At 48.0% G+C, this 13,395-nt stretch overlaps 1 protein-coding gene across 1 annotated transcript; it reads left to right on the forward strand.

Annotated features, from left to right (window-relative positions):
• The first annotated feature begins 224 nt into the window (after positions 1–224).
• Positions 225–12,228, forward strand: ptpn9a (protein tyrosine phosphatase non-receptor type 9a). Its single transcript, XM_037451764.2, has 13 exons — positions 225–690; positions 4,938–5,081; positions 6,384–6,473; positions 7,339–7,463; positions 7,651–7,756; positions 7,862–7,972; positions 8,083–8,399; positions 8,482–8,569; positions 8,859–8,928; positions 9,018–9,096; positions 9,234–9,384; positions 9,675–9,882; positions 10,013–12,228. The coding sequence occupies exons 1-13, from the start codon at positions 658–660 to the stop codon at positions 10,201–10,203; spliced, it is 1,713 nt and encodes a 570-aa protein (XP_037307661.2). The 5' UTR covers positions 225–657; the 3' UTR covers positions 10,204–12,228.
• The last annotated feature ends 1,167 nt before the right edge of the window (positions 12,229–13,395 follow it).

Below are 13,395 nucleotides of genomic sequence, written 5' to 3' on the forward strand. Positions count from 1 at the left end.
GTGATTTTTTTTTTCTTGTCTGGTTTCCTATTTTTATGAATGAAGGCGGAGGGTCGTGAGCTTTTGTCGTTTGTTCCGTACTTGGCCGCCAGGGGGAAGAGCACCGTGCGGAATGAATAAGCGTCCTCTCTCTCTCTCTCTCCGTGTCGGGGTGGGTGTCTCTCTCTCGCTCTCTCTCTCTCTCTCGCGCTACATAAAAGCGAGGTTCAAGGGTAGAAAAAAAAAAAAAACTTGCAATTCATGGCATGGAGGAGTCGGAGGGGGTCGAGCAGCAGCAGCTCGTGATCTGAACCCAGCTCTCATCGAGCCGAAGCGCGGCCTCGTCCGAGCCGCTCCAGCGCCGTCCTCGTGGGCCGTCAGCGGGGTTTTTGTGTAGTTTGGGTGGCGAGAGTCAAAGCAAATTGTACCCGTGTGTGTGTCGTGCGTGTGCGTGTCGTGCGGTTTCCAGAGGAAAACAAACATCCAGCTCACGCTGCTGCGATTCAGATGCCTTCCACTTTGAGCGAGAGGGACAGCCCCTAACCCCCCCCCCCTCCGTTTTTTTTTTACACGAGGGACCGACACACACACCACACAGACATCTCCGTCATCTTTCACTTCATGGAAAAAGGACTCTGTTAAAAAAGAAAAGGGTGCTCGGACAACCGACGGGGGATCATGGCAGCTACTTTATCGGCGGAGGAAGAACAGGTAGGCCTTCCACAATCTTTACACCCCCCCCACCCACCCACACCTCAGCTTCTTTCCGTGTGTCGTCGCCTGTAGTGCCCCGGCCTCGGCCCTACCTGGAGGCAGGTACGTGAACGCACCGCGGCCATGGCCGCGCGCAGCGGGGTTTGTTGCGAAATGAACGCGTAGCGGAAACATTGTATCCATTTCTGCGCGGTCGTCACGGCTCGCGTCCGCATAGAAACTTCACTCCTGGTTCTTTTATATTTCTATCTAGTAGTTAGTTTTTTTTTTTTCTCTCTTTTTGTTCACTCGAGAGCGCGCAGCGTGTGATTTACCCCGAGAAAGAGTTGGCTCATTCGGGGGGTGTTTTACAGTAGAAGCTTCCTTTATTCTTTGTTGTTGGTAATGCGGCTGTGTAATAAACTGGTTAATCTGAAGTGCATACACACGTGTAATCCAGGTTTCAAACAATAAGAAATCCACTTTCCCCTAAAGTGAGTTTCACCAATTGCTATAATGTGAAACCTTTTATGTAAGCTCGGGTCATCTTGTTTTGAGAGGTTTCCATTTTATATACTATTGTAATATTGACATTTGAGAGGCAAGAGCCAGAGAAAATGTAACCTTCAAAGTTGTTGCAGATTAACAGTTTTGTATTGATTACCTGAACAACTATTTCAGCTTACTATGTGTAGCTGCATTCTGCTTCAGGGATCCAGGCCCTAAAGATGTAAAATAACTATTACTATACTATTAAAAGAACCATCCGAACTTGTATTACTGTAGTTCTCCAAATACAGACACATAGAAAATACATCAGGGTGGTCCAATTTGTCCTGTTTAAGCACTCCTACCTTTGTTAACATTTTAGTTTTATTTGCAGCTGTTTGATTTAAATTTCTGATAATATTGGAAGCCATACAGTTGTATGTTGTTATAATGAGAGGACTCTCCGATTTTTGCCCACCTAATTTAAATCAATGAGGGGGGGGGGGGCAGTTAACCCAGTTACAGTTGCATTGACCGCTCTCTAGAACGCTTTCCACAAAACATTCCGACATATCGAAGAATTTATGTAGGACTCTAGTGTCAAACGGCATTCGCCTTGATTTGCACTTTCAAACGTTGCAAGTCAACGTACCACAAGAAATCTGACATGAGCAAACCGACTGTAGCTGTAGTTTCTGTGGTGTGTGTGTGTGTTGTGTGTGTGTACACAATCACTTTGCAGTATCTACAACATTGTGAGTCTTCTTCGATCTCGTGCCTCCTCTTCTCGCTCGCTCCTCTCATCATCTGGCCAGCAGAACGCCTTATCTGGCTACTCCATTTCCTGTGTGAGCCAGGGGCCCCCCCGCTAGGGTACCGGACGCCCTCATTACATCCACAGCCGTGTGTGTGGTGTGTGTGTGGGGGGGGGGGGGGGGCTCTCTCGGGAGCATACACGGTGTATTGGAACTTCATTCTGAAGGCAGCTGTTAAAAGCATTTCCACTCGACTCGGGGGAAGGGAGAGTTTATGAGTTGCAGAATGTGTGTGTGTGTGTGTGTGTGTGTGTGTGTGTGTGTGTGTGTGTGTGTGTGTGTGTGTGACTATCATGTGCTTTAGAGAGTGTGTGTTTTGTGTTGTGGCGAGTCTACTCCAGGAAGCAGCGGAGTGAGAGGAATTGGGGGAATAGGGAGAGCGTGACGTCACCGACTTCCTGTTTAGGTGTTGACTCGTGCCAAGTGGGACTGTCTTTTGTAAACGGGTCGGCGAGGCACCTGTAATCAAACTGGTTCCAGCTCGACACAAACCCCTTTCTTGTGTTGCACAGATGAGGGAAATGCATTCAGCTCTGTCAAGGTGTCGTCATGACGCTGCATTACCTGTCCAAGGTGACTTGAGCCTGCATGGGACATGGTGGGGGAGAGCTCTCATGTTTTCATTAACTACATGTATATTGGAGGTGGTGCTTTTAGCCCAAACAGTCGGAAGTGTTTTGTGGTAATTTACTTTGAAGATTAGGGGATGAGTTTTTCTCTACTTGATACGGATTCCTTTCCCTGAACTTGTAGTTTAAACAAGGCATAATTCCCCTCTATTCTTTTTAATTGCTGAGAAAACCTCTCCCTTTAAAAAAAAAACCCCAGGTGTTATTGAGGTTTGTTTTAGCCCTATCCTAATGTTTATTCTAATCCTACGAGGCTAAGTGATGGAGCTAACCGCTACCGGAAGCTTTACTGATGGCAGCTCTACGGGGGTCCGGGGGGGGGGGGGGGAAGAGAGGTTTTGGAGACTGATTCCATCTCTCTCTCTGTGGCAGCCATTGTTTTGCTAATGTCATACTTATCTAGTCCAGGGGCTTCCCCCCCCCACTCCCCCCCCTAGAAGAACCAACTTCCCAGACTTAACTACTCTCGGCACAGCGTGTTCCCACCAGTGGACCTAATCAATTACTTATTGACCGTCATTGTCAACAGCACCAATAAAGCAGCGGAATTATGCTAAGGTCAGCTGTTCATTGTTTACGTCTCACTCGTCGTATCTGAGGACTATAAAGAGCTGCGGCCTGAAGAACTAATTCTGTTAGCTTCATGTCAGGCACTTCAAGCAGAATTAAGTGTCTCAAGAACTTTGAGGAGGGGGGGGGGGAGAAGAAAAAAAAAAAAAGTATCTCCTGCCGTATCAGATCTGGAGCAAGTTGAGCAAATATTTGTCCATCCTCGGGGGAATTGATCAAGTCCCTCCTCCGCGTTGAGTCTGGTGGGGCTACCACAAAAACAAACCGGTTCATCCTCAAATTCCACCGCGGCGGATGTGGGCCCCTAATGCAGCCACCGCGGCGGATGTGGGCCCCTAATGCAGAAAAAAACCAAACAAAGGCCCGGCTTCGCCAGGAACACGGGGGGTCACGGGCCCGGATTTGGCAGCCTCTCCTTAAAAGGCCGAGCTAGAGAGATCGAGAGCGGCTGGCAAACTACCGCGACCTCGCCGGGCCACAGCGTACCTGACGGGAAGCCGCCATTGGCCGACAGCGAAAGGGTCGGACCCCCCCCCCTTGAAAGGGGGAACCGCTCTCCGGCTCCTGGTCATCCACTTTGACCCCTTTTTTCTAGGTTTGGGAAAAAGAAAGAAAAGAAAACGCAACTCTAGTGTGTTTGTACAAGGCTTCGGGTTTAGTCGCATCGCCAGCGTTCGGGGGGGGGGGGGGGGGTGGGGGGTTCTAGTCGTGAATCGTAGAAGCTGCTCAGAATGATCAGAGACTCTTTCAGTGCGCCGCTGAAAAGCTCAGGATCCACACCAACACCCCCCCGCTCCCCATGAGAATTGGATACGAAGCGACCCCGTCAGGTGCAATCGCCCCTCGTCCCCCCCTGCATGTTAAGGCAGCTGAACCGAGCCAAAGCTGTGCCCCCCCCCCCCCCCCCCCCCCATCCCCCCATTCGTCTGTGAAAGCACCGGCTTTCCTGGGGAGAGACAGTGGCATCCTGTCTCCAGGCTCACTGATCGTTTTTGTATTCCTGAAGAGCAGCGCACCCCCCCCCCCCCCCCCCCCTCCCCAGAACTTGACTTCCTGTCCCATGCAGGCCCCTCCGCTGCTGCGCCTCCACCAGAGAAGCGGGACCCTGTGTTGGGGAGGCTTTCATTGCCTCCTGTGTCTTTTGACGATTCACTGGGTGCTGAGTCTGCAGGGGGGGCAGAGGGGGGGGGGGGGGTTGTCCTCTTTAATGAGAGCAGAGGGGAGGACAGGAAGCTCTTTGGCAGATAGGTGAAAGTTCTCTTTTAGGGTAAAGTGATTTTACAAATTCCAAGTTTAGTGCCTTTTTTTAAATTTTAGTTCTTGGATTAGAATCCGTGTCTGAACCTCTGAGCTTCACCATCACACAGATCGGGGGGGCTAATTAATCGCCTGCTTCTTGGGGGAGGAGGAATAGAAAACCAGAACTGGGTTCAATAACAAATCACACCTTTAAAAAAAAAAAAAAAAAAAAAAAAAAAAACTGTCAATCTCACTTAACCTCATTTTGATTTGTTAGTAGATTATGTCACAAATATCCCACTTTATAGAAGTGAGTCTTCTTTTTGGTCCCATCATGGATTTGCTGTGTGTGTGTGTGTGTGTGCTCTCTTTATGAAACCCCACCATAGGCGTTTCACTTCAAACATGCTGTAGATGATGCGTCCTTCTCACAGGAAGCGCCAATTTTTTTTTTTTTTTTTTTTTAAGGCCAGTTTCGCTTCCTTTTGGGTTTGATCGGTGACCACATCTGTGTCTGTTTCAGGCCACCAGGCAGTTTCTGGAGGAAATCAACAAGTGGACCAGTCAGCATGGAGTGTCGCCGCTCTCCAGGGAATTGGCCGTCAAGTTCCTCATGGCGCGCAAGTTCGACGTCCTCCGAGCCATCGAGCTGTTCCACAGCTACCGGGTGAGAGACGCCGCTCGCTGGGAGCGCAACTGGTTTGAAATGTGCCAAGAAAGCATATTAAAGAACATTGTTATAGAGGTTCTTGATGATTTCAGTTAGCAAATTACCACTGCTGGAATTTGTGCACTCTTAAGTAAACTCGTTTATGAATTATTCATTCGGGGGGGGGGGTTTGAAATCGCATTAAATTTTAAGTCCAGAGGTAGAAGGACTGAAGTCACTGAGAGCATCTTCTCCTCGTCCGATAGCAGCGGAACACAGGCCCCTTTTCACTGAGCAAATGGGACAGGTGCGCCGAAAAACCTGGTGCCAGACACACAAACGCGCACACTGGAGGGGGGAGTGGTAGGGGGAGGGGGGGTGGGGGTTGTTATTTCAAGATTGAGCACGCCGGCTTCATGCAGCGTCATTGGGAGACTCTCTCTGGTTGGAGGTCGTGCGGTCGGCCCGAATGAGGAACATGAAGTTTGACAAGCTGACCGACGCTAGTAGAACTTTGCGTTTCTTACTTCTCCACTGTGCGAGTGTGTGTGTGCGAGTGTGTGTGTGTGTGTGTGGCCCAGTCGGTGACCTGGGCAGAGCACTGGGGTCATGCTGCAGGTTCTCATTGGCTTTTATCACCTGAAAAATAACCGGCCCTTCTCCTCTGATCACGGAAACGACCACCAGCAATGTGTCCCGTACGGCTGACGACGTTTCGCTAACGTTACATGTATGTAGTATGTATCCGTGTGCGAGTGTGTCGTCATGTTCGGGAGTTGCGCAACCAGCAGAGACTCCAAACAGATTGTCATGTAAGGCGCTAATTTCCCCCGCTGTGGTTTATAACGAGATACAGAACGTTGGCTGGATCTCCTTGATCCCGATCTTCTCTTGCGTCTTTTATTGAAGCTTTACATCAATCTGCAGTAGTTGGATCATTTGGAATATAGCTGCCCTTCATTATCACACACCCATAGTGTTGTTTTTTTTTTTTTTTTTTTCCCGATGAGGTCTTTTTGGTCCTTCTGTTCAAATGAAGTGGGAAGTTAGTCTGTTATCTTTGTTCTATTTTCATCCCTGGTCTCTGAAGTTTATTTGTGTGGCCCTTCATTTAAATGAAAAGATGAATAGAACAGGAAGTGGAAAAGAAGCCCCCCCCCCCCCCCCCCTCAGAGGTGTGTGTGGGAGGCAATGGTAACCTTGCATTCAGGAAGGTCCGGCGGGTCGTTCCATTGTTCACGGGGAGGAATTCGAGTGGTGACCTGCTGTAGTTCCTCACCTGCTGCCATGTGTTTTATTTTTATTTCTTTCTTTCTGCAGGAAACGCGTCTTAAAGAAGGAATCGTCAGGCTGCAGCCGCAGGAGGAGCCTCTGCGCTCCGAGCTGCTCAGCGGAAAGTTCACCGTCCTGGTAAGATGCAAAAGTTCAAATGTCATAATGTAAAATATCTCATATTGGTTTACTTAGCGGGAAAGGATCAAATGGAGAGAACAGACCAAGGGGAATTAATCCCAACATAAAAGTGTATTACTCCGCTGCTGAAAATAGTCCCCTACAAACCATATGTATTCTTGTGGAGAAATATTTGGTTGAAAACCACAGATGTGGGGAAATTACAAAGCTTTTTTTTTTTTTTTGTGAGGAAATCGTGACCTGTTTTTGGAAACTTCTATAATTCAAGAAAAGCTTGTCATGGACTGAGCAGAACTTAAAGATGGACCAGATATTGAGGCCCCGCCTCCTTCAAGCAAAAAAAGGCTCAGGGTACAATTCCTGAAAGCAACTTCTCGTAATGAGGAATCCAGCGTCTTTTTAAGTTATTGATCGACTAATGGACAGCTCTCCTGTGCCAGATAAATTTAGCCCCCCCCCCCCCTCCCCCAACTCCTGCTTTTCCCTCCTTCCTCCCCTGTTGACGTGCCACAGTGGGTTGATGCTGCACATCCTCTCGTCTGACGTCGGAGGTCCGCTGCCTCGGCAGCCGCCTTCACATCCTGCCGGAGGTATTTTTAGCCCCCCCCCCCACCCCTCCTCCAAGGCCCGAAAGCACGGCTTTAATCGCTTCCAAGTGACCGAGTGAAGAGCCTCTAGTTCTCAACACCAGCAGCTGATGTAAAAAAATTAATATTAATAAAATAGGATCCACCGTCCCTCTCGGGACTGAAGTGCCCCCCGGTGGTGGTTGTTCGTTCTCACTTGTTTTCAAAATGTTGTTGATGGAGACTGCAGAATGCACCAAGAAATGCATCCAACCTGTTGCTCCTGCGTCTTCCAGAGCGCACGCGACCCTTCGGGGGCCTCCATCGCCTTGTACACGGCCAAACTGCACCACCCCAACAAGACGGGCAACCACGTGGTGCTTCAGGCCCTCTTCTACCTCCTGGACCGGGCCGTGGAAAGGTGGGTGGCACTGACGAAACAAGTGGTGGGGGAATCCTGAGCATCTCGCACAACAATTGAACAAATTTCTCGTGAAAGGTTCCTTCTACTTGACGTCTATTCACTTGGCGGCATAAGTTGCGTAAGTTGTTACCCGACCTGTTTTGTTAAGACATCCCAAGCGCTTACGGAGGCGTCTCACCCGCAGCTTTGAGACCCAAAGGAACGGCCTGGTGTTCATCTACGACATGGCGGGCTCCAACTACACCAACTTTGAGCTGGACCTGAGCAAGAAGATCCTCAACCTGCTCAAGGTGGGATTTACTGCCGACGTCGCCGCATTGGGGGAGTCTCTAAAGATGCAATGAAGGCCGCCGAGGCCGGTTTGATGCCAGCGGTGTTCCGTCTCTCTCCACCAGGGGGCGTTCCCCGCCAGGCTGAAGAAGGTGCTGATCGTCGGGGCCCCCGTTTGGTTTCGAGTGCCGTACAATCTGCTCAGCCTGCTCCTCAAGGAGAAACTGCGGGAGAGGGTAAAAGGAGGAGCTCGTCGATTTGGTTGCGAGTGATCATTTAATACCGGGGGGCGGGGGGGGCGGTGAAGGTGAACTCATTCACATGTGCCCCTCTCTCCTGACTCCAGGTTCAGATGGTGAAAACGGCCGAGCTGCGCCAACACCTCCCCAGGGACTGCCTCCCCGAGCACCTGGGCGGCCTGCTGCCCCTGGAGTCGTACAGCTGGAACCAGCAGCTCCTGGCGGGCCAGAACGGGCGCGTGGACCCGGTGGACGAGCTGGTGGGGATCCCCGTGGAGGACTCCTCCGTCCACGTGCCGGGACCCGAGTCCATGCGGCCCCAGGAGCTGCTGGCGCTCCTCGGCCGGCTGCAGCGCTCGGGCGTCCACCAGGAGTACGAGGAGCTCCGCAAGGAGGCGCCGCCGGGGAGCTTCCACTGCGCGCAGTGAGTCTCGCTCCTGTGCCTCCTCGCCCCCCCCCCTCTCAAAAAGTGTCATTAGTACAATTTTGATGTCATTTGTCTACAGATTAGCTTACAACCAGGAGAGGAACCGCTATGGAGACGTGCTGTGCCTCGATCAAACGCGGGTTCGTTTGAAAGCCAGGAGGAACGAGGTGGGGGGTTTATTTATTATTTTGTTCATTTTTTTGTTTATTTGCAAAGTTCAATTCAAATGGAAAGAGAGCGACGGCTGCCACACCCTGTTCTGACTTGCAAGCCCGCCGGTATTTGTCCAGAGAGCGTAATCGCATTCTTTTCATTGGGTTCTGCTTACTTTTAGAAGATAAGGAGCTGCATCGTCTGATTCAAGCCCACGGCAGGAGTCCGTGCTTGGTGTTTTTACTTTGTTTACTACTTTACAAAGCACAGGTTTGTTGTTGTCCCCCCCCCCCCCCCCCCCAGAGATCCGACTACATCAATGCAAGCTTCATGGACGGCTACAAACAGAGGAACGCTTACATCGGTACTCAAGGTAGGACGGGTGTCGCATGTGTTTATAAAGACGCTTCACTGCACTGAACCGAGGTCGTCTTAAAGTGCTCTGAATCTCGTGTTGTGCAGGACCTCTGGAAAAGACCTACGGGGATTTCTGGAGAATGGTCTGGGAACAAAACGTGCTTATTATTGTCATGACAACCAGGTAATCTTTTTTTTATTTTTATTTTTTTATATAAACGCCAAATAAGATTTGGTACTCGTGCAGTCCCAAAAGCGTGCAAGTCTCTTTAAGATCCGTCAGGATGAAATAACCCCCCCCCCCCCCCCTCCGTTCTGCAGGACCGATGAGGGCAGTCGGAGGAAGTGTGGTCAGTATTGGCCTCTGGAGGAGGGGGGGCAGGAGGTCTACGGCCACATGGCAGTGGTTAGCCAGAGGGTGGACCACCACACCCACTACAACCACACCACCCTGGAGCTGCACAACACTGAGGTACAGCCATGGGCCGACAATATGGGTCACATGGGGGGGGGGGGGGGGCAGCAGCAACATTCGGGATGTAAAGAAGCTCAGTAGAATAGTTATGTTTTTTGTTCTTGCCCACAAATTGTTCTGAATCTCATTAAACTGCCCTTTCAAAACAAATGCGTGTGTTAATTAGCTAAATTGTATTTGACTTTAACAAGGCCATCAAGTTTCCAGTTTTTACCTCATGCTAGGCTTATTGCGGCTGACCATTGACCACGATGGAATGAATAATGAAACTTCTTTCATCCCTTCAGACATGTGAGCAGAGACAAGTGAGTCACTTCCAGTACCTCAGCTGGCCCGACTACGGCGTTCCCACCTCAGCGGTGACTCTCATCGACTTCCTGGGAGCTGTGAAGAGGCAACAGAGGAAGATGGTGAAGAGTTTGGGGCTCCAGTGGGCGGGCCACCCCCAGGGCCCCCCAGTGGTGGTGCACTGCAGTGCGGGGATCGGGAGAACAGGTGAGACCCTGAGCTCGTTTGGGCCTGAAACATGCGTCCCGTTCTTTGATGTAAGGAGGCTTAAAACGCGCTCATTTGAACGGTAGCACATCTGGTATTTAATAACCCCCCCCCCCCTCGTTGCCCGCAGGTACCTTCTGTGCCCTGGACATCTGCCTGTCCCAGCTACAGGACGTGGGCTCGCTCAACGTCTGCCAGACGGTGCGGCGCATGAGAACCCAGCGGGCCTTCAGCATCCAGACCCCGGACCAGTACTACTTCTGCTACAACGCCATCCTGGAGCACGCCCAGAGGCAGGGCCTGCTCCCGGCCAATCAGTGAGCCTCAGCCCCCCCCCCCCCCCCCCCCCGACCTCCACCCCCACAGTCCCTCCCAGATTTAATCCATGAGCCCAGAGATTTGAAGTGTCCAGTTGTCGAAACCCGGGAGGTTGAACTAGAGCCTTCAGGGGCGGGACGAGAAAATGGGAACATCTCAGACGACGCGTGAGCAAAGTGCTCCTGGTCCGTGGTCGAGGTGATGTTCATTAACCTTTTTCTGTATATTTATTTTCCACTTTTTAACCGACTGTTTAGGGGACCTTAAAGGAATTGTTCACCCCAAAATAAAAAAAATTAACAATCGTCATATTGGTTCAAACCCTATTCAACTTTGTAAATAAATGGGACTATAACTAACCAATCATTTGATTGGCCAATAGTTCTAACTACAGAACACACACAGGCAACTTAATAAAACTTATTTCAATAGTTGGAACCACAGTAGAAAGAGTGTCATTTTTTTCTTCCACGATACATTTAGAAATTCTACAGCACCATTTGCTGCAGTTATTTCCACTATAAATGAAGCAAGTTACTCACAACATTTTTTTCATTTTGGGGTGGCATGATCCTTTAAATGACTATGCCATTTTTGTTCCTAATAGGGAGCTTGATCTCCACTGCCATGCAACAGAAATGACTTTGTCAATGTGGATTAATAGTTTTCAGCCTTTCCAGGAAGCCGTGAGTAGTGGCGTCTCGGCACCTGCTTCATGTCACGTAGAAGGTACGAGCCAGTCTCACATGGAAGTGAAAAAGCTCAACTCAAAGTCTTTAGCCAAGAAGTTATTGTATTCCTTTTTTGAAGTTGCATTCCCCTCTGCCTTAGAAAAAAAAAAACTCACTAAAAAGGGGGTAAAGCACATCCAAAATGGCCGTTACATCCCCACTGTGATCCCTCGTTAAATTGCTGAGCTTTTCTTTCTTTTTTTTTCTTCTTTTTCTCATCTACTGCCCTTCCATCCGACTAAATGCACATGTTGAAACTCCCACACAATGACGAGTGTCTTCTTTCTGCTCGTCATGCTTCAGTGGTTGTGGGAATGTATCTCACACACGTCTGCAGTGACTTCGCCATCGAAGCGGACGACCGTGGAAGTTAAGACCGCACGAGTAGTGCAATGCTTGTTTTTTTTTTTTTTTTTTAGGGGTTTTCACGTCTTTGGATGTTTTTAAATAGCGATTCCCAATGTGCTCTGAGACCAGTTGCCATGGTGATAGGAAGGCGCGACGCTTAAAACGTGATTCTGTGGGTCCACATGCGAACTTGCTTGTTAAATTTAGTGATGCTGAGATGTGAGGCGTTTTGGGATTCAGTGTAAAACTTCTGCATCTTACAGGGAAGCCTGACTTTAACCACGGAGGCGTCCACAAATCCGTGCCTACAACCAAGGGTCCTTCTTGGACACTTGAGAGTCCAACATTTTGTCTAAAGTATTTTTTTTTCCATTATTATTGTGTTACTTTTAGTTCTACAGACTGTGGTTGCAATCAGTGCTTTCATCTGGTCCCAGTATCTCGTGATTATTATAGTGTACACGTACAAAACCTGAGTGTCTATGTGTCCTACGTCGCATTATGTTGTTGCCGGGTGAAACAAAAAAAGTGTGTTCTTTGCTGCAGAATTCATATTGAATTTGCTTGTGGTGAAGCTTTTTTAAGTCTGCCATCATCATGCACTCTGATTTTTAGATTTTTTTTTTTCTTTCAACGAGGGACTCAAAATGTGCCCTTTTTATTTTTCTATTATATTCAACTACTGTTTTCATAAGATTACCCAGGATATACAGTTATCTACATTAATTTTATATTTGTGCTATTATAACCTATTTTATCATTCATGATTATTGAATCAAGCTATACTGTATTAAATACAAACTGTCAACGTATACATTTGTAAAGCTGTTTTTATTTGCTTAGTAAGCTATTTTTAATTTAATGTTACCCGTTTTTGGTATTTTCAATTTGTCAATTGCAGTTTGACATTTATAAGCTGGATATGAATTAAAAAGTCCCACATCTGTTCTCTGGAGAGGGTAACTTTTAAATGGATTACACAAAGTACTTTGTAAAAGTACTCCATGGTAGTCATATGATTAAATAAAGTGAGTACTAGAGGAAGAAGTCTTAGAAGCAATACGTTGTAACATTAGTTTGATAAGCTACTCATGGATGACTTTTCTTGGTTTTTGGAGGAGATTCTGATATCGAATTTTTTCACAACAAATTACTCAATATTGTTTGTTTATGAAGCTGTAACTAATCCAAAAACATTATATATTACCTATGGCATAAAGGGATTATAACATTTTGCATTCAGCTCAATTTGGGAAAGACAGACTATTGTGCGCCTCTGGATTAGCTTTAAAAAACACAGTAAGCAGTTAATGTTATTTTGGTAGTGATCACCTCAAATAACTTCTAACTGTCTTAAGAAAATGGAAACCTGTTCTATTTACATATTATTCTAATAAATGTAAATACTAGATATCCTTTGCACCAGCCGGTGGCGGTAATGCGTCGTTAACCAGCCGCCAGTAAACACCGAAGAAGAAAACAACCCGTGTGGTTCAGCTAGCAGCTAGCTAGCTACATAGCAGCTACCTAGCAGCTAGCCAGCAGCTAGCTAGCTGGCAGCTCGCAACCTCTGTGGAAGAAACGAGTTCCTGGTTTAGATAAAAGCGAAATGCTGTCGTGAACTTTGGGTCTGCAGTCTAAGAGTCAGCTGCTGTAACTCGAGGTCCGTGCTCGTCTCGCCCGGTCCTTGTTAGCACGTGGCTAATGGGCTTAGCTTAATTATCTGTCACAGGTAATGATGTTAAAGCCACAGGTGGAGTCGAGGTTTCTGTCAATGCTGCACCAACAAGGTCGGTAATAACGGTAATAATGGCCTTACTGGGATGTTTTAGCATCAAGAACGCAAATTACATTACCAAGTTACATTTTACAGCCAACCTACACAAAATAAATCAACAGATATTAAATACACATAAATGTTTAGGTGTGTTGTTGCCAGTCTCAAAACTGCAAAAACAAAAATAACTGACTAACCTTTACTAAGTTCCTAAAAAACAATCCAAAGAAGTAGTAAGTAGGTCCAAATGAGTATAGGAAAAACAACTGACATGCACTATGACAAGTCACTGAATAAATACCCTGCCCCAAAAATAGGCTTTTGGTGTCCCATTGGCCA

This window comes from Pungitius pungitius, chromosome 6 (assembly GCF_949316345.1).
Source record: "Pungitius pungitius chromosome 6, fPunPun2.1, whole genome shotgun sequence".
Classification (NCBI taxonomy): Eukaryota; Metazoa; Chordata; class Actinopteri; order Perciformes; family Gasterosteidae; genus Pungitius; species Pungitius pungitius.

What these genes read in the sequence shown, in the direction of transcription:
- ptpn9a (XM_037451764.2), top strand. Translation starts at nt 658, where the DNA reads ATGGCAGCTACTTTATCGGCGGAGGAAGAACAG. An exon ending in AGCTGTTCCACAGCTACCGG is followed by an intron (nt 5,082 to 6,383) that starts GTGAGAGACGCC and finishes TTCTTTCTGCAG; the next exon opens with GAAACGCGTCTTAAAGAAGG. An exon ending in TGGAGCTGCACAACACTGAG is followed by an intron (nt 9,385 to 9,674) that starts GTACAGCCATGG and finishes TCATCCCTTCAG; the next exon opens with ACATGTGAGCAGAGACAAGT.